We start from the raw sequence: 21,688 nt of genomic DNA on the forward strand, positions 1-21,688 counted from the left end.
TTGCACTTCTTCAAAGGAATTAACAAACAAATGGACCAAGGGGACCCCATTGACATCATATACTTGGATTTTCAAAAGCCTTTGACAAGGTAATCCATGAACGCCTACTAGGGAAACTGAAGAACCATGGGGTGGAAGGAGACGTACATTGATGGATCAAAAATTGTTTGGCGGGAAGAAAGCAGAGGGTGGGAGTAAAGGGCCTCTACTCGGACTGGAGAAGGGTCACGAGTGGAGTTCCGCAGGGGTCAGTGTTCGGGCCGCTGCTGTTCAATATATTTATAAATTATCTAGAAACAGGGACGAAATGCGAAGTTATAAAATTCACATACGACACCAAACTATTTAGTGGAGTTAGGACTAAAGAGGAATGCGAAGATTTACAAAGGCACCTGAACAAATTGGGAGAGTGGGCAAATAAATGGCAGATGAACTTTTAATGTGGAGAAATGTAAAGTCTTGCATGTAGGAAACAGAAACCCGATGTACAGCTATGCAATGGGAGAGCTGGTAATGGGTGAAAGTAGCCTAGAGAGGGACTTAGGGGTACTGGTGGACAAAACAATGAAGCCGTCGGCACAGTGCGCAGCAGCTTCTAAGAAGGCGAATAGAATGCTAGGTATAATCAAGAAAGGTATTACAACCAGAACGAAGGAAGTTATCCTGCCGTTGTATTGGGCGATGGTGCGCCCGCATCTGGAGTACTGCGTCCAATATTGGTCGCCGTACCTTAAGAAAGCTATGGCGATACTCGAGAGGGTACAGAAAAGAGCGACGAGATTGATAAAAGGTATGGAAAACCTTTCATATGCTGAAAGACTAGAGAAACTGGGGCTCTTTTCCCTAGAGAAGCGGAGGCTTAGAGGGGACATGATAGAGACTTACAAGATCATGAAGGGCATAGAGAAAGTGGAGAGGGACAGATTCTTCAAACTTTCAAATACTACAAAAACGAGAGAGCATTCGGAAAAGTTAAGAGGGGACAGATTCAGAACCAATGCTAGAAAATTCTTCTTCACCCAAAGGGTGGTGGAGACCTGGAATGCGCTTCCAGAGGGTGTGATAGGTCAGAGTACGGTATTGGGGTTCAAGAAGGGATTAGATGATTTCCTGAAGGAAAAGGGGATAGAGGGGTATAGATAGAGGATTACTATACAGGTCCTGGACCTGATGGGCTGATGGACCTCTGGTCTGACCCAGCAGAGGCACTGCTTATGTTCTTATGTGTAGAGGTATTCAGTAATTTACTTACCTGAGGCATTGAATTTCTGGTCTCTTTTTGGATGACTGAGATATAGCCAGATAGGCCAATATTCAGTGGCTAGCCAGCTAAGTCTTAATGGCCAAAGATATGCCACCCTTTTAGGCAACTCTATCTGGTTACTGAACTTAGCCGAATAGCCGCTGAATATTGGAGGTGACCGGCTATGTCATGCGAGGTGGCCAGCTATATCGGCCAATCCACTGAGCTGGATATTCAGCTGGCGATATCTGCGAATATCACCAGATACCCAACCATGTGTTATTTAGTTGGCCAGCTAAATAGTACGACCTATTGGGCCTTATGTGCCTACATTTTGGCCGTCCATATTCTGGAACAGGCTCTCCATTAGCAGATCCTGCTCTAAAATACTACTTGAACTTTCTAAAATTTTGTTCCATATGTCTGATTATCACACAACACATGCTGATGCTAGTCCTCCAAGTTCTTTGTCTGATGTTGCCTTTATTTGTGCATTTACATACAAACTTGCCCCCGCAAACACTCAGAATCCTGCTATTCAGTTTGTAGGAACTCACCCACCTGGCAGATGTTCTGTGGCACCAGATTTTGCATACGTCGATGGGTTTATGACCTTCAGCGTTCCTGGCATTAACATCAGCTCCAGCTTGAATCAATACAATAATACAGTCATCAAGTCCTTCTCTTGCTGCCTGATGGAGGGGAGTCACATTTCCTTCTCCGTATCTGAAAATAGCAGAAAGTGAGTTTTTGTTTCATTAATGGTGTAGTCTGATGGAAGTATAAAGATGTTTCATAATTGCATCTCAATTTTTCTCTCTCTTAAAAAATGAGGTGAAGTGTGTGAGTGGGTGGGGATGGGGTCCGTGTTCTGTCAGCTTTCACCATTCTGCTTGTTATTTGTGAAAACTAATGCTCTATATTTACTCCATTATATGAACAGTGTTTCCCTATAGAACATTATCGTAATCACACCTATGTGTCACTTATAAGGCAGAAGGTTGAAACAAGTTAAACATCACAATTGTCAGATGTGGGTGACATCTGAAAAGACTTGAATTTTCACCGGGCCAGTTTGATAGATGGAGTAACTGTGGTTGACAAAACCAGGTAACTTTAATGTATAGGTTACAATCAACTTACCCACCTATAGGTCAAACTGATGCTATGAACATACGGCTGCCTGGGCAAACTTCTTTGGATGCCTCTTCCCCTCCCCCCCCCCCCCACTGTAATAGTGCCCTTTTCCATACCCCACCACCTGTCAAGTGGCACAGCTTCCTTAGCCCCCAACCCCCCTCCGCCAGCTAAACCACTTTCCACTGAAAAAAAAATTATTTATTCATGGTATTTTTATACTGCCTATCAAGGTTATCTAAGTGGTTTACAATCAGATACTCAAGCATGTTCCCTATCTGTCCTGGCAGGCTCATAATCTACCTGGGACAATGGAGGATTGAGTGAGTTGCCCAGGGTCACAAGGGGCAACATGAGATTTGATCCCACAACCTCAGGGTGTTGAGGGTACAGCTCTAACCACTAGGCCACTAAAGGCACAGAGCCACTTTCTTGAACATGCTGCTGATGCTCTGCTGGTTCTGCTCCTTAGAAACAGAAGTCCACACCTGAAATGGTGGGATCAGCAGAGCCTAACCAGAGGTGGGCAACGAGGACCAGAATCCAGTTGGGTTTTTAGGATTTCCCCAATGAATATGCATGAGATCCATTTGCATACAATGGGAGGCAGTGCATGCAAACAGATCTCATGCATATTCATTGGGGAAATCCTGAAAACCCGACTGGATTCTGGCCCTCATTGCTTACCCTTGGCCTAGACAGTGCCACCTTTTTTGCTTGTTTGTTTTGCTGGAAGCAACAGGGCTGGCATGGAAGGAAGGGGGTTGATAAAGAAGGTGTGAACCAGAAGAAGAGAGAGGAGGGAAGGAAGATGCTGAAACAGAGTGCAGGGATGCCAAGGGTGGCTCATCCTATAGAGTGAGACTGAAGGGCAATCAGTAAGGCTTTTCTCATGGTGCATTCAGGGTATAATTTGGTATGGTTGTGAAGGGGCTAAGGTCTAAGGAAAGACTGTGGCCATCATGGCATGTTACTTATTTTAAACTCAATTATTTCACGTACTTTCCAGTACTAAACCACATGCACTTATAAATACAGTTGAATTGTTTCCATAAAGATTCTTCAAGAGGTCGTGTCCCACAATTTAAACCTGATCAGACATAAGCCTGCCATAGACAATCACCTCTTGCAAAATATTCTACAACCCCACCTGATATTATGACAGACTAAAATTATATTAATGTTTTGATATCCTGCAATAATCCAGTCTAATAAATGCTGGCACTATAATCTGGAACCAGGGACATTAGATCATCGACTTTATTATTCTCCCTTCATCAAGTTATTTTGGAATTCAATCTGGACTCAAGTAAACTCTTTATTGGAAAACCATGTTGCGCTTTCCTATGATACTGTTTTATTTGGAATGGCTATGAGGAAGAAGAGTCAAATATCGTCACATAATAATAAGCTTTTATTAGTTACGACAGGGGTTGCCATTCAACATATCACCAATAATTGGAAAAATCACAAGAATCTTAATTACACATTCTGGTGGAATTCATTATGCCATATTTTTAAGATGGAAAGAGCAATAACGGTACAAAAAGGGACATATAATAACTTTATAAAGATATGGGGGGCCATTGGAAAAGTATTGTGATGAATAAACATCATTTCTTTTCTGTTCCTTTTCTTTTTCATTCTTAGTTTTATCTAGCATACTCAAGGGGGAGGGTGGATTTGGGATATAATTTAATACAATATGTTATAATATGTTGTATAATATAGTATATTCCATTTTAGTTGAGAATGTGATGGGGATGGGGATTTTACACTATTAGATTTATGTGTTAGATACTATAGTGCTATATGGAAATTACTTTTATGATATATTTTTGTGCACTTATTGTTTGATTTGAAAATGAATAAAGATTTTTTAAAAAAAAATGTTTCGATGTCATCTCAGTAATATCAAACCACAATATTAGAAATTAGAAATGGCTATTCACAACTGACAAATATTGCTAAAGGAGGAAAAAACTTCAAGTTCTCCAGGAAGTAAGGTTCAGAAAATATTATTGCATTATACCACTATTAGGAGTTTTCATCAGTCATAAAAACCTCCTTGTTAAATGATCTCCTTTGTTAGGCACAAAAGAGTCATTAGAATTGTTCAAAATTCAATAAATTAATAAGCATTATAGCCTATAACTTTATATATATATATATTTTTTTTTTTAGGAAACTTTTAAAAACATATTTATTTGATAAATTAGATTGATATTTTTAATTGTGATGGGTTCAATCATTAGTTGATCGTTTTTTAGAAGAATCTGCTGTAGATCATTTTTTTATTATATTATGTTTCTCTTCATTAGATTTTATAATTTAAATTGAATAATAGTCTCTGCTGCATTTGATTGCTTACGATGTATTGTTTTTTTATTATGAAATTGTATCCCTTTCGCTGAATTGTTCAGTTTTATTCCTTGTTGTAAACTGTCCAGAACTGTTGGTAGGGCGGTATATAAGAAAATTAATTATTATTATTATTATTATTATCTATTTAGCTGAAATATATAGAATAGACAGACCATGCTGTGCTCAAACTCCGGGAAAACTGACTGGGCTGAAATCTGAATAATCCACAATGTGAACAAACATTTGGCAGACCATCATGTGCTCCTTGGTCAAATGTGGGCCGATGTGGTCCGCCAAATATTTGATCACATTGTGGATTATTCAGATTTCAACACAGCTGGAACCAACTACCACTTACACTATGATCTTGTGACCACTATCTCAGGTTCAGAAAACATTTAAAAGCATTTCTGTACCAAGACAGGAAGCCAACCCTGAAGTAACTGAAATGGGAATTATAAAAGCCAATTTCTAAACTTATTTAATGCAACTCCTGGGATATAATGATGAGCCAACAATGACTTACTTGAACTTCTAACTATGTATTTGTAACAATGACCTAACTGTATTAATAACTGTGATCCAACCTCTTGTAATGTAATCTGACCTTGAACTGAATAGGTAAAGGCAGAATAGAAAACCTGATTAACATAACATAACAGCAGTGTGCTGTCGTGACCTGAGGAAGGAAGTCTTGGCCTCTGAGAGCTAATTGAAAAGTGTTTTTAGTTAGTCCATTTGAGCTAATTGAAGAATGTTTTAAATTAGTCCAATAAAATGTCATCTTATTTTCCCTTTTTTTAATTTATTTACATTTGTATTTCTTTTAATTTGTAGTGATTGGAATAGATCCATTTTTGAAGTTTACTATACATCTGCTGTCCTTATATTTTGCACAATACAGGAGGACATGCATCATTGTTTCTCTGGTATTCACTTTATGCACTGGCTTCTTGGTGATTCTTTTAATTTTTGTATACATATTTATACTGTATTTTTAGTTTATTGTTACTTAATCTATACTGGTATCTGTGTTCTGCATTTGTGAAAGAGACGGTTTCTTGTTAACATTGTGCAGGATTGATATCTACTACTCTGCCTTATTTAGTTTTCCCTTATGTGCAGCCATGGTGAGCATAGAGCAAATATGGAAGTGCAAGGACACCTCAGTCACCATCAAAGACTGATCATTGCCATTGTGTTCCCAATCACGACATATGGCTATAAGACATGGACACTCATGAAAGTAGACAGAAGATATAATCCCATGGACAGCTAGGATCACCAACACAGATGTTCTGGATTATATGAACCCAGAGTTATCCCTGGAAGGCAAGATTACTAGACAGAAACTGACCTATTTTGGACGTGTAATGAGGATGAATTCACTAGAAAAGGAGGTGCTACTTGGAATGGCCAGTGGCTGTATACCATCAAGAATGACATGGGAATGAACATCAAGCAATTGAAAGAAGACATGGAAAACAAAGAAGCATGGTGAAGACTGGCCTAAAGAGTATCTAAGGGTTAGATACGACTGAATGGATAGTAGTAGTAGTATATGTATTGATGTTTTAGTGCCTACCACAGTGCTTATGGTGATGCCTTTTTTGTTGTATGGCTCGTAGGAGTTACTGTTATTATGATATGATAGAATTACACTGTTGGTCCAGGTAGGCCAGGTACTAGATTTTGATCACATCTTTCTCAGCAGTAGCTCAAGGAAAGTTACATTAAGGTACAATAGGTATTTTTCTGTCCCTGGAGGATTTACAATCTAAGTTGTCCAAGATCTCAAGGAGCAGCAGTGACATTTGACTTCTGGCTTTCTTTGTCCTCAGACAATCTGGTACAGATAATACACATTATCTGTATTAGTTATACCTAATGTTTGGTAATTCTACTGCAAATTAAAGGCTAGCAGAGCTGAAGCCTGGTGATTATGTGGCAACCTACCAAAAATATTGATAGCTAAATTATTTTATGGTTGCCAATAGCCTCAATATCTCTGTTATATTGCTGCAGAACATCACTGTCCACATGGCCAACTAGAAGATGCTGGACTGAGGAGCTAAGGTTGACTGGGACCCTAGTATTAAATTATCTGCATATATTTCTGGAATACTGTTTTAATATGTTGTATTATTTTGATTTTTCTTTGTACATAATTTTCTGGTGTGTATACAGTATATATAATACTGTCAGTAACAGAGCTACTAGGAAGACAGCTGATAGAAGAGGTTCTTCCTTATTGTGTTCAAAAATGCCCCTACTGTGTCCGTCCCCCCCCTTTTTTTTTTTTAACCAGAGAATTAAGATGGTCGTTAAATGAAAGTGTTGAGTCTATAATGACACCCAAAACTTTACTTGAGAATTCAATCTGCAGTGAAGATCTAGAAGGCAATGAAATGAACAAAAGTAGCTGATCTAATTTTGGGCCAAGCCAAAGTAGTTTTATTTTGGACTCATTTAGCTTCATTTGTACAGTAAGGGCCAAAGATTGAAGTTTCATTATACATGCTATTCTATTCTGTTATATACTAAGCCAAATTGATAAGTTATAGAGTGATAAATTGTTGATCTGCTATTAGTGATCTGTAATCTGTCATTATAATCATCTGTAGTACCTGAAGATTGGAGGGCGGCCAAACATTTAGAAAGTCAATAAAAACCTACTTCTTTGACAAATTTCTCTGACCCCCACCTCAACCTGATGTACTTTCAATACACTTCCAGATAAACCTGACTAAATTTAACATGCCAATGTAAATTCGTAAGTTCGCTGTAATGTCGCTGTCTGTATACAGTCTCTTCCTTTGTAAACCGCTTAGAACTGTTTATGGTATGGCGGTATATAAAAATAAAGTTATTATTATTATGCTGATTTTTAAAAAGGGTTCCAGGGGAGATCCAGGAAATTACAGACCGTTAAGCCTGACTTCAGTACAAGGCAAAATAGTGGGAATAATTATAAAAAATAAAATTGTGGAACACGTGGACAAACATGATTTAATGGGACAGAGTTAGCATGGATTCAACCAAAGGATGTCTTGCCTCACCAATGTGCTTGACTTCTTTGAAAGTGTGAATAAACATGTGGATAAAGGTGATCCGGTTGATGTAGTGTATCTAGATTTCCAAAAAGCTTTTGACAAAATTCCTCATGAGAGGCTCCTGAGAAAATGAAAGACTCATAGTACAGGAGGCATGTTCAGTTGTGGATTAGGAATTGGTTAACATTTCTCTCCTTCCCTTTCTCTGTTATTGTGGTCTGATATCTCATCTTCTCTCCTTCCCTCCTCCTCCTTTCTATCATGGTTTGGCATCTCTGTTCTCCACTTCTATTTCCTTCCCCGGAGGTTTGGCATCTCTTTCATGCTTTTCCTGTCCATTTCCGTGGTCCAGAATTTCTCTAACCCCCTTCCCCCACCCCACGATGCCCCAGTGACTCCACTGCATTCTTTCCCTCCACAAGATCTGATAAGGCAGCTATTCTTGCACTCTTTGGTCTGCTGGCAGCAGTCTGGAAGTTTTCCTTCTGCTACTGCTTCGTGCCCAAGCAGGGACAGGAAGCAGTGGCAGAGGGAAAGCTTCCAAGCCGCAGAAGGCAATGTGTTTACTTCGCCGTTGACCTGATGAGTGAAAGAGTGGCTGCAGTGGTGGATCCCACCATCCCAGGATCCACCATCTCTCCTTTTCTCAACTACCCTTTCATCCAGCATCTCTCTCCCTCTTTCCCCACCAGCCCAGGATCCACCATCTCTCCCTTTCTCTTCCCAACTACTCTCCTATCCAGTATCTCTATATCTCCTCTCTCCAGATCACCCATTGGGTCTAACTTCTCTCCCTTCATCCCATTGTCAAGCATCTCTCTCCCTCTTGTCTGTTTCCTGGCCCATAGTTTCTTCCCTTTCATCTCCCCTCCCCCCTCAGTCTGGCATATCCCCCTCTCTTTGAACCCCATCCCCTCCGTCTGTGTACAGGGTATGCCAGTATGTTTCTTGTCAACACCCTCATCCAGCATCCTCAGGCCTTTCCGATCTAACTTTGAAAAGTAATTACGGCCTACAAAGGATCGCGGGTACTGCTGCAATCGTAACAGGCTGCCTGCAGCTTCTGCTGCACTTTTCCTCTGCCACAGTTCCATCCCTCCTCTGCGGCGGAGTGAAAGTTCAGCAAAAGCCATGGGAAGCCTGTTAGGATCACTATAGTGCCGGCAATCCTTTGCAGGCCATAATTACTTTTCAAAGTTAGACCAGAAAGGCCAGGTGGATGCCGGATGAGAGGGGAGACAAAGGGGAAACATGCCAGCCTTTGGGGGGCTCCTAAAGCTGCGGGGCCATGGGCAACTGCCCTGTTTACCCTCCCCCTAACTCTGGCCCTGTTGTCATGTGATGTCCCTAAAATATTGGGGGTGCTTGGGCACCCATAGAGCTGGCACCTATGATCTGCAGAGTGAACGCATTTGTAGGTCAATAAAAGGAGTTTGAACTGTATGCAGAAGTGGATAGAAAGCCAAAGGAGTGACTTGATGCGAAGGGGTAATGTAAGCATAGTGGCAGTGGCAGAATTTAAGGCATGCTGCTGAATTTTGAACAGATTGAAAGGGAGAGAGAGAGTTTAACAGAAGATTTGTGAGAAGCAGGTAACAGTAATCTAGGTGAGAGGTGACAAAAGTGTGGATAAGGGCAGTGGTGTACCTATCATATGTGACACCTGGGGCCCATCATTTTTTGACACCCCCCTCATCTATATGAAAAATATGATTTTTAATAACAATCCACATATCGCATATGAAGAGTGTACCTAGGAAAAATCAGCATCTTAAACACTGGAGTGAGTACTAGAACACCAACACATACATTGTAAAACTAAACAAGCCAGATCCTCCAGTCAATTGATCCTGTACAGTCAATGCCAACAGAGAACTATGTCCTTTTCATACACATAGAACAGATATACACTTTCACTCAATATGGAATAATCATAAACTAAAAATAGAAATATGTAGACAAAAGTTAAACTGAACCACCAAGAAACCAGACTCTGCATACAATGCAATACCACAACACCACAGAAACAGTGACACATGTCCCCTAATACTGTGCAAAATATAAAGCCAGTACATGTAAAAATGAAAAAACTGATACATAACAATCACACTTTACAAATTAACAATAGAAATAAAACAAATAATGAGAAATAAGAAAGTAAATCAACAAAAAAATCTTTCTACATTTTGTCAATTCTGCTTTAATCATCTTCTCTTCGCTCTTTTCTTTCTATACAGTATTTGTCCTCTCTTCCATATGGCATCTTCCCTCTTTCTATGTCCCTTCAATATCCTGTGCCCCTTCTTTCTTTTGTACATGATTCATTTCAGCTTCACCCCTCTCCATTTTTCTGTCTCCACCCCGTCCACCATCTCTGGTTCCTCTCCCTTGTCTTCCTTATCCGTCCTTCTCTCTCTCTCCCTGTGTGCAGCATTAGCATTTCTTCCCCCCCCCCCTTGCCTGTGCAGCAGCAACATTTTTCTTCACTGCCCTGTGCAGCAACAGCGTTTCTGGCCGGTTCCTTGCTGCAGACAGTTTTCCATTCAAAGCTGTGGGCGTTGACACCTTGCGTGATCCACAGCTGCGTTGGAAGCCTTCTCTCTGATGTTATGACATCAGAGGGAACGCTTCTGACACAGATGCGAATCATGCAAGGAGCCAACGGCTGCGGCTTTGAGCGGAAAAACTGCTGCAGGGGAGCCAACCAGAAACTAAACACCCGCCGGAGGGAGCACAAGCTGGGCCATGGACACGCCTGATTTGAAGTTTATTGCCACTGCTGCTGGTTAAGGAAAGCAGCAGCAGCAGAAGAGGGAGGGTTGCCAGCTGTGCACCCCTTGGAGCGTGCACCCGGGGCGGTCCTCCCCCTTGGTACACCACTGGATAAGGGTTTTCATAGTGTGATCAGACTGGAAATGTCAGATTTTGGCGAAATTATAGAGAAATAAATGAAAGGCTTTAGCGGTCTGTTGGATTTGTGCAGAGAAGGAAAAAGATGAGTCAAAGATGACCCAGAGATTGTGAGCTGACAAGACAGAGAGGATAAGAGTGTTATCCACAGGAACAGAAAATGGGGAAAGAGGAGAGGCAGGTTTAGGAGGAAAGATAAAAAGCTCAGTCTTGGCCATGTTTAGTTTTAAATGATGGTGAGACAGCCAAGCAGCAATATTGGGCAGGCAGGCTGAGACTCAGGCCTGAATTCCTGTATACATGTCAGGTGTAGAGATGCAAATCTGTGAGTCATCAGCATAGAGATGATACTGAAAGCAATCGGATGAGATCAGAGCACAAAGGGAATAAGTGTAGATGGAAAAAAGAAGAGGTCCCAAGACAGAACTCTGCGATACACTGACCAATAGCAATATAGCAGCAGAGGAGGATCCACTAGACATGCACTAAAAGGGAAAAATAATAAGAAAACCAAGAAATAACAGATCCCTGAAACCTAAGTGAGGACAGTGTATCAATGAGTAGGCTAGATGGACCATTGGTTTGATCCAGGATGGCTATTCTTATGGTCTTAAGAAAACATCAGTATTTGTCCTCCAGAGGAAGCAATATCCTCTCATACCAAGAAAGTGTCTCCAGAGGCTTTTGCCCAGGAGGAAAGAATTAGAATTAGTTGATTTACGAGTCTTAGTGATTCAATCATGTAGAATGTAGATAGCTGGGTTCCTGGGGGACATAAGGATCACTTGGTTATTTGTCTGTCTAGTTCAAAGACAGTGGACCTCAGACATTACCTAGATAAGATTTTACATAGTGCTGAGGAGAAGATGGATGTCTTGGTATGTGTGGGTACAACGACATAGGAAAATATGGGAGTTAGGTTCTTGAAGTCAAATTTAGGCTCTTAGGTAGAAAATTGAAATGCAGATCCTCCAGGATAGATTTTTCAGAAATGTTCCTCTTTCCATGTGCAAGACCAAGAGAGCAGCAGGGCTCCAAAGTCTCAATGTCTGACTGAGATGATGGTACATGGATTTGAATTTGTTAGGAACTGGGCAACATTCTAGAAAAGAGGGAGCCTATTCCAAAAAAAGGACTCCACCTTAACTGAGATAACATCAAGCTATTGGTGAGAATTGGGAAGGTGGGAAAGTTAACAGTTGCTCAGGAGTGCATGGTTCAGAGTGTGGAATATTTGAAGGATACTATCTAAACAGGACATTTAAGGAAACCTGATAGAGAGGTTTCAACAAAGATGAAAGCCAGCCAGGAACCTTTAAGAGGAGAGCAGAGTAAAGTTTGCAAATTATCCCTGTCAACTTCTAAGCAGCTTGTAGATACAAGGAAAAAACACAAATTGAAGTTTCTGTATACAAAAATTAGAAGCATGAAAAGTAAGATAGGAGACTTAGAGTATAAAGCACTAAATGAAGAGGTAAATATAATATGTATCTCAGAGACTTGGGTACAAATCATATTGCAATGATAGGGTGGATCAAATTGGGGGGGAGTATTGCACTATATAAGGTCTGTTCAAAAAGTTCCAGGGCTGATTCTATAAAAATTTATTAAACAGTTTTACAACTTATTCCATTGGGTACCCTTCAAAATACTCCCCTTCCCTACATATACCCTTTTCCCAACATCATTTACACTTCTGGAAACAGTCCTTAAACGCATCTTCAGGAATCGCCATACGTTGTTGCTTCATCAAATTTTGCTTTATGTCTTCAATGGTGTCGAATCACTTTCTTTTCAGCGTGGATTTAAGTTTAGGAAACAAGAAGTCAGCAGGGGCCAAGTCAGGAGAGTAAAGTGACTGGGGAAAAACTGTCATCACATTTTTTGTGCAAAATCTACAAATTTTGATAGTGGCATGAGCAGGCACATTGTTGTGATGCAGGAAGCATGACTGCTCCCTCCAAAGTTCCGGCCGCTTCCTCCTGATTCTCTAATGGAGTCATTTCAACACTTTCAGATAGTTATTTTGGTTGACAGTCTCTCCTTGTGGCAGGAATTCAGTGAACAATGCCGCAACTATTAAAAAAAAACAACAACAAACAAACCTGTTAACATCACCTTGCCGTTCGACTGAACTTGACAAGCTTTTTTTGGTCTTGGCGATGTTTTGGTTCACCATTGAAATGATTGAGCTTTGGTATCCACATCATAACTGTAGACCCATGTCTCATCACCAGTTATCACTTTTTCAAGAAATACTTCATTTTCATTTGCCTGCTCAAGAAGATTCTGACAGATCATGATGCAGTTGTTCTTCTGGTTGTTGCTCATCAACCATGGGACAAACTTTATGAGATATCCCAAACTTCTCTGTTAGAATGTTGTGGTATGAACCAATGGAGATGTTGCATTCCTCTGCCAATTCTCTAACAGTTAATTGCTGATTAGCACGCACAACCCTCACTTGATCAACATGATCATTATCAGTTGATGTTGATGGTTTTCCAGTTCACAAATCATCTATTGATTCACAACCACTTTTGAAGCATGAATACCATTCAAAACACCTCCCATGACTCATGACATGTTCCCCATAAACCACTTTGAACATTTCATAAGTTTCTGTAGAGGTCTTACCCAATTTAAAACAGAACTTCATGTTGTAGTGCTGCTCATTGAGGTCGCAGATGAAAAATAGCCGATCACGAGAAACACAGTCACAAAAACTGCTGTAACTCAGACGAAATCAGATATCAACAAAAAGAAAAAAGGAGGTTACTTGTCAGGTTTCAAACTACTCAAAACCACCTAGCACATCTCAAAAGAACTTCCTTTTAATGTGCAATTCAAACTGTCCTGGAACTTTTTGAACAGACCTCATATGTTAAAGAAGGAATTGAGCAAACAAAATAAAAATTCTGTAGGAAACAGCAACATGGAATGCTTATGGATAGAAATTCCATATGTGAAGGGAAAGAATATAGTGGTACGGCTGTACTACCATTCACCAAGCCACAATGAACAGATGAAGAAATGGTAACAGAAATTAGGAAAGCTAGCAATGTAGAAACAGTATAATGGGTGATTTCAAGTACTCAACAAATATATCACAGGAGACTTGAATAGAATATATAAAAAAATCCAAAATTGTTAATCTACTGAAACTATCAATTTGATCCACTAAAAGTTCTCAAACTCAGAAGCTCATCTACAAAACAGCACTTTGTCATAAAAGCTTCTCACAAAACTGAAAAAAGTGGAGAAAAAAGATGAACTTGAACTTTGGTTGAAATTCATTAATAATGGATCATTAAAAAAGCTCCATTTCAAAATAATAAACAAGAAAATTTAATAATGTATACTGTATACTCTACTCATGTCTTCTGTGACATATTTGTTGAATGTAGGATACCAAGTGGTTTTAAGCTAAAACACACACTCTGATGCACGTCAAAGGTACAACAAAGTCTTTATTACCATATTTTTTTGCTCCATAAGACATACTTTTTTCCCCCAAAAAAGTGGCTGGAAATAAGGATGCGTCTTATGGAGTGAATACCCACCTATCTCCCCCCCCCCTCTATTTCCTGGTACCTTTTTTTTTTTACTACTCCAGCGCTGTATCGGCAGAAGCTTTCCTTGTTCTTGCCCCTCCCTTGCTGGATGGCTGTCGCCTAAGAGGGAAGCTCTGTAGGGGCCTAGCAAACATTTGCAAACTGGACCTTCTCCCCCGAACATAAAAGCTCGGGTAAGCTAAAGTGCCGATGACAATGCAACAAAAATTAGAGGCTTACTGCTACACAAGTGGTGAAGCTGGAGCCGATAGAGAGACACCAGTGAGTCCCGCGACAGCATCCAAGATGGTGGTGCAAAAGACTTTACTAAACCGCACTAAATAGATTTTATTCCCGGGAGCCGCGCTAAATGCTAAGTGCTGCTCCCGATGCTCATAGGAGCTCTATGAGCATCGGGAGCAGCATGCAGCATTCAGCGCGGCTCCCGGCGATAAAAAACGCGCAGTTTAGTAAAAGGGTGGGGTCTAGATGCAGTGTGGTAGCAGAAGCGACGCCAATAGAAAAACACGAGGAAGCCGCAGATCAAAACGTGGAGTGCTCTGTTGGGGGCTGATGCAAGAGATGAAAGGAGTTGCACTCGATGCACTCTGACTTAAAGCAAGTAGTCTCTGATCTGAGATAGCAGTCCTGCGGAACAGACATGAGATGGTGGAGACTTGGCTAGATGAGGTGCAGTACAACAACTGGACTCTACACACCAGAGTGAGAAAGCTCTGTGGGACAAGACTGAAGACCTGGAGAATCGCTCCAGAAGGTACAATTTGAGGATCGGGGGAGGGGGGGTGCCTGAGGAAGACACATATAAAGATGTCCAGGCGGTGACCAGGGCCATCTACATGGCCTTGCTATGTCTGGTACGGGGGGCTGCCTACCACTAGACATGCCCAAGGGAGCTGGGAGGGGGGTTGCCTACCACTAGACCTGCCTTGTACCCTGTCCCAACCTACCACTAGACCACCAGATGGGGGACAGGGTACAGGGCAGGGCGGTGGTCAGAAGTTTTTTCTTTGGTTTTTCCTCCTATGGAAGGGTGCGTCCTATGGAGTAAGCCTACAGCTTAAATACTAGACTAGAACAAGAACTAGGATTGCTCAAAGTTAGTCTTAGAAGTGTCACTAATAATGTGGGTTACTGTTAAGACATGTTATTTTACTAACTCTCACTGCATAAAATGAGACCTGTGGTAAAATAACACATAAACAATAGCACATGTTAGTAACTATTCCCCTTCATATCATTTTCCCTTCAAGAAGTACATTTAGCCTAAAATGGCATTCTAAGATTACCAGAAATAAGTGTTTCCAATAGTCCATGCGGTTACAAAATATGTAAATATTTTTATTGAATGTACAGTACTTGCAGATAAGTGTATGCATGGAATACTTTATTTTTGAACTGAACTCAAAGTATGCACTTTCGGCAGAGAAATTTTGCATAGTTCAATAGCTTTGTAAACTTCCCTCCACATAATTATCTTCACAGAGTCATTCATGTAGGAATATGCTGTTTGCCGACTGGTTAAACCTCAGAGAAAGGCTATGATTAATTCAGTGCTACAGCAGTAAGACATAACCCAAAGGACTTCAGTAACAGCATATTAGAACATTTGTTAGCAAGCTGATGACCTCTACCTAATTTATTGGTTTTCTTTCATCATTTTTATTTCCAGCAGACTAGTACAGTACAGTACATTTGCATGATGTCAGCACAAACCACGACCACAATATTCCAAACAATTTTCTAAGACATTACTCACACATTGACCTTTGCACCATTATCAATGAGATAGCGCACGGTGTTCAAAGCCAGGTTTCTGTTCTTATTGTTCAAAGCAAGATGAATAGGCCTCCAACCGGCTTTGCTCATTGAGTTCACATTACCATAGTAGTTTTCAACAAGCACTTTTAGACAGTCAAGCTTGCCATGATAAGCTGCAAAATGAATGGCTCTGAACCCCTATCAAATAAAAGAGAAAATTTTATGATAAATAAATTATACTTATATGTTCATATATCTACCCCCTAACTCAGGTACAGAAACAATGACGATATGGATCTCATGTAAGGGCTCTTGTAGATGCTGAAATGATCTTAAATGGCAGAAAACAAGAGTTTATGTAAAAGACACTCCACACAGCAGGCTTCCACATATCCGTATAATAGAATAACTGTAAGTATTTACAACAGAAAGGAAAATCAAATCTATTTGCATAGACCTGTTGCTGAACAAATATCTACTCTATCTCAGCTCATATGAATTAAGGTGTTGGCCTTCTACTGAAAGTTCCAAATTAAGCCTTTAAGGTCAGAAGGGAAGTGTTTTTGCTTGAGGCAGAGAAAACTCCATCTGTTCCCAGCTACATGTATAGATAAGTACGAGGGTAAATCAAAACGTAAAGGCAATATACATTTAATGGCTTTAATAGAAGTAACTGTGAACAATTGAACATATCACATTTTCACATAGTCCCCGTGTAAGACGACACATTTGTTGTATCATTCAACTAGCTTCTGCATTCCTGCAGAAAAGAAGTTTTTTGGCTGTTCCAAAAGCCAGGTGAGCACCGCTTCCATTACTTGATCATACTTTGTCTTTTGCTCTCTGGGTCGCAGTGATGCACCCATGTCTCGTCACCGGTGAAAATTCTCTCTAGAATACTTGGATCTTCTTCATGCTGTCTCAGGAACTGAGTCATAACCTTCATATACAGTTGCTTGTGCAGATCAGTAAGCTGTTTTGGAACCTATGCTGTGCAGACTTTCCTGTATCCCAAGTCATCATGCATTATGGTAAATGCAGATCAATAGCTGATATCCAAATTTACAACCAATTAAGACACCGTTATCTGTTGGTCTTCTCTAATCAAGGCATCTGCCCCATCAATGTGCACTTGTTGATGGGTGACCAGAATGACCATCATCAGTTACACCTGTTCTTCCTGCTATAAACCATTTTACCCACTCATAAAACTTTTGTTGATTCATGGTGCTGTGTCCATACTGAGTCAATATCTGACAGTGAATTTCCCCAGGTTTCACTCCCTCTGCCCAAAGAAAGCTCACTACTGCACATTGCTCTTCAGTGGTGCAATCCTGCAATGGAGTGTCCATGTTTCTCACCTCATGGCTGCCACATGACTAAAGGCTGAGTGCTACGCTGTGCGTTGATGAACTATCCAACAGACAATGTATGAGTACATATGTTGCATTTTGCTAGCTCTGCTCTGCTTATCACATAATTTAACAATTACCTTTAATTTTTTATTCACCCTCGTATATTCCTGACCAACCAAAACTATGAGGGTGCTTCTCTTGTCTCACAAGGGCATATATAGCCCTCTGTTACTGGCCACTCTAGTACATTCCAATGAACTATCTCCTCCTTCGATGTTCTCTGTCAAGCCATCATGTCCTTCTCCCCCTCCCCCTCCTTCATCTTTTTCCTCCTCCACCAGAAGAGGACCCCATTGGTGTATTGGCTGCCTGACACTTGGGATATTTTGACTGCAGGACAGATGGAAAAGGGGAATAGGTGGAGGTGAAAATGGAGCTATAGTTCACATTGCTGCAAGGTTAGAAACACTAAAGAGTATGAACATCAAAGTAAAGCTTGTAGGCTAAATCAGACTGACCAAATATCAAAGCAAAAAGAGAAGGCTACTCTATTATAGATCCTGGAAAGCTTTAGAAGCCTACCTGTATCCTACTACACAGTTAAGAATGCATTAGACACATAGGCACTGGAACTGTAAGGGGGCCATGGGGGCCATGGCCTCCCCAAAAATATGATCCCTGGTGGTCCAGGGAAGCAGCAGGCAGGAGTGAGCTTTCCACACTTCTGCCCGTTGTTAACCCAGTCGGTGACAGCTATTTTCTTCTGCCGCTTAGTGGCAACCAGCAGGAGCACGCTTTGCCATTGCCTGCTCGGTGCTCAGCAGCATCTTTGATTGGCTCCTGCGACGTCTCGCGAATTGTGAGAATTTGCGGGAGCCCATCAAAGAAGCTACTGAGTGCTGAGCAGGCAGCAGCAAAGCACGCTCCTGCTGGTTGCCACTAAGTGGCAGAAGAAATCAGCTGCCATCGACCGGGAGGAGGTAAGAGGATGGGGCAGAGTGCACTGCAGAGCCTGGGAGAAAGGGGAGCTGGGTGCAGAGTCTGACAAGGGAGGGAGGAAGGAAGGAAGGAAGCGGGGCTGGATGAAGAGCCTGGCAGGAAGAGGCTGGGTGCAGGGTGTAAGGTGTTGGGAAAGCAGAGAGGACAGATGCTCAGGGAGTTGGGAAAGACAGATACTGCATGTACTGGGAGAGGGTTGGGAAGGACAAATGTACAGGCTGGGGGGGGTAGGAAAGGAGGAAAAGAGAGATGCTGGACAGGTAGAGTAGTAAGAAGTGAGAGAAATAAATGCTGCCAGTGGAGGAGGGAATAGGAACGGAGAATTGTTGGACATAAGTGTGTGGCGTGAGAGGGAAAGAGAGATGATGTATATGGGGAAAGGAAGAAAGAGATAGAATTGTTGGACATAATAGTGGTAGAGAGGAGGGAGGGAGAAATGTTACACTGGGAGGGAGGAGAGATGACCCAAAGAAGGGAGAGATGTCAGACCACTGGAATGGGAAGGAGAGAGAGAGAGATGCCAGACCACAGAATGGAAGGAGGGGAGAAAGAGATGCCAGGCCGCAGAAAGGAGAGGAGAGAGATGTTAGACCTCGGGAAGAGGGAGGGAAGGAGAGAGAGAGATGCCAGTCCATGGGAGAGGAGAGAGATTCCAGACTATGGGAAGGAGAGGCAAAAGATTCCAGACCATATGAGGGGGGAAGAGGGAAGACAGAGATGTCTGACCATGGGAGAGAAATGAGATGGTGCATAGGGATGGAGGGGAAGGGGAGACAGAGGGAGGAGATAGTGCACAGCAATGGGTGTGAGAGGGAAGAGATAAGAAATGCTTCTTATGGATAGATGGGAGTAGGGGAGAAGAAAGAGGGAGGAGATGGTACACATGGATAGATGGGAAGGGAAGGCACGGAAAAGTAGATTTTGAGAAGAAAGGAGATAAATGGAAGAAAGTTGAATGTTAAAAGTTAATGCTCTAGAGATGGATGTATGTAAAAAGAGAACACTATCCCTAGTTTCACTTAAATAGTTGTTCAAGAGATGCTATACATATGTATATATCAGCTCAGAGACAAGAAGGGTTTTTTTTGGAAGGAAAATCCCCCTATACCACCTCACCACCCAATCATTGCTAGATCTTTCATACTTTTATGCATAACTTAGTGCCAAATAAACTATAAATCATTCAAAAGAATTTTAAAAAATTCAAAATTTCTTAACTTAAAGCTAGGTTCCTTGGTTCCAACATGAACACGTTTCGTGCTCCTGCCTCAGGAAACCAAACAATCTAAAATTCAGCCACACTGAATGGTAGACGGAAATAGGTGATTGGAATCTTTTAACAACTTGTATATTCACAGGACTTTCTCAAGATTTTGGATTTTCTAGATGCTTAGGGGTAATTCTATAACAGCGTCTAGGCAAATCTAAGACTTTTTCAAATAATAGTGTAAAGCTGCACTGGTGTGCCAAAATTTAGGAATGACCATTTATGCTAGGTCAATGTCTGGTGTAAGGTGGCACACCTAAGTGCACCATGCAATGAGCATAACTACTGTAATAGTATTCTCTAAGTTATGTGTATCCTTGGTAACAAGCACATGACCTGCCTATGCTCCACCCTTGTATACCTTTCTTGCAATTATACACTATCCCCTGGATTCTATACAATATATGGCGCTCAAAATTGTTCACTCAAATTTGGGCGCTTGCCCAATTTACAAATGCAACTTAATTAAATACTAAGCCAATTAGCACCAATAATAGGCATTGGGAACAAAAATGACTGCCATAAGTTCCTATGGTTTCGCGGGAACTCAAGGCAGCCATTGTTGTTTCCGGCTCTGCACGAGGCAGGAGCATAGGAAGATCACTCCTGCTCTGCTTCACCGCTTGACCACCAGGCTTTAAAAAGTAAGTACAGTGAACAGGTCCGGGAGGCAGGAGAGAGGTGGGGATGGGTCAGAGTCCGCCCTACAGCTATTTGCAGTTCTTCCATATTCCCAGGCCGGCTCTGCCCCTAACCCCCACAAATATGGAGGGAGAAGGAAAAATTATGTTCTTACCTGTTAATTTTCTTTCCTTTAGACGCAGCAGATCAATCCAGAGACTAGTGGGATAATACAGGTGGAGATAGAGAACTGAATAACAGGTAGTCCCATTGGTTGGCACACTCTCTGTTTCCTCAGTATTGCTCCTTGCCCAAGCATCCGGAACCAGAAACAAGGCCCATACGTAAAAAACTTCTTTCCAACAACCAATATCACAAACAGTAATGAGAACACAACTACCAACTCAAACAAACCGCGGAAAACCCGCAACCAACACACAGTGAGCAAAGAACCAGCAAAGAACCAGGGTGGGACTCTGGATTCATCTGCTGCGTCTAAAGGAAAGAAAATTAACAGGTAAGAACATAATTTTTCCTTCCTTTTCAACAGCAGCAGATGAATCCAGAGACTAGTGGGATGTAGCAAAGCAGTCCTCAAGTCGGGTGGGAAGCGAACGCCGCCTCCGCAATAACCGAAGCCCCAAAGGCAGATTCCGCACGAACCGCCACATCCAAACGATAATGTTTCGAAAACGTATTCCGAGAAGACCAAGTAGCTGCACGACAAATCTCCTCCAAAGAAAACCCCCTGGACTCCACCCAAGAGGTAGACATTGCCCTAGTGGAATGAGCACGGAGCTTGTCTGGCAACCGCTTACCTGACGTTAAGTAAGCAGACGCAATGGCCTCCCGGACCCAACGAGCGATAGAAGCCTTGGACGCTGCCATACCCTTGTTGCGGCCTGCGAACAACACAAATAGGTGATCGGAACGACGAAAATCATTAGTAATCTGGAGGTAATGTAAGAGAATCCTACGAACATCCAGCAAACACAGAGAAGAGAAACGTTCCCCCCAGTCCTCCTTCCGGAAAGCCGGAAGGAAGAGAGACTGGTTCACATGAAAAGGGGAGACAATCTTCGGAAGAAATGAAGGAACAGTCCTAACCGACACACCGGAACTCGAAATTCTCAAAAAAGGATCTCTGCAAGATAGCGCCTGCAACTCGGACACTCGCCTGGCTGAAGCCAGAGCAACCAGAAAAACCACTTTCAACGTGACATCTTTTAGAGTAGCGCTCGTCAGAGGTTCAAATGGTGGCTTTTGCAACTCCCCAAGGACCACCTTCAGACTCCACTCCGGACAGACCTTCTTAACGGGAGGCCGAATATGCTGAACCCCTTTGAGAAAGCGAATGATATCCGGTTGGGATGCAAGGGAAGAACCAGACAACCGGCCCCTATAGC

The 21,688-nt window shown here is 41.7% G+C and overlaps 1 protein-coding gene across 3 annotated transcripts in view; it reads right to left on the minus strand.

Moving 5' to 3' along the window:
* Positions 1–21,688, minus strand: part of ANKRD53 (ankyrin repeat domain 53) — a 50,668-nt gene that overhangs the window by 15,276 nt on the left and 13,704 nt on the right. For 2 of the 3 annotated variants that reach the window (XM_033953319.1, XM_033953328.1), the window contains 2 exons: positions 16,039–16,238; positions 1,805–1,969 (listed from right to left, as the gene is read on the minus strand). In XM_033953319.1, coding sequence (XP_033809210.1) covers positions 1,805–1,969; positions 16,039–16,238 — 365 coding nt within the window. Of the gene's footprint in view, positions 1–1,804; positions 1,970–16,038; positions 16,239–20,457; positions 20,582–21,688 lie in introns of those variants that run through there. The other variant, XM_033953335.1, reaches the window with a different exon arrangement.

Source organism: Geotrypetes seraphini, chromosome 1 (assembly GCF_902459505.1).
Source record: "Geotrypetes seraphini chromosome 1, aGeoSer1.1, whole genome shotgun sequence".
Classification (NCBI taxonomy): Eukaryota; Metazoa; Chordata; class Amphibia; order Gymnophiona; family Dermophiidae; genus Geotrypetes; species Geotrypetes seraphini.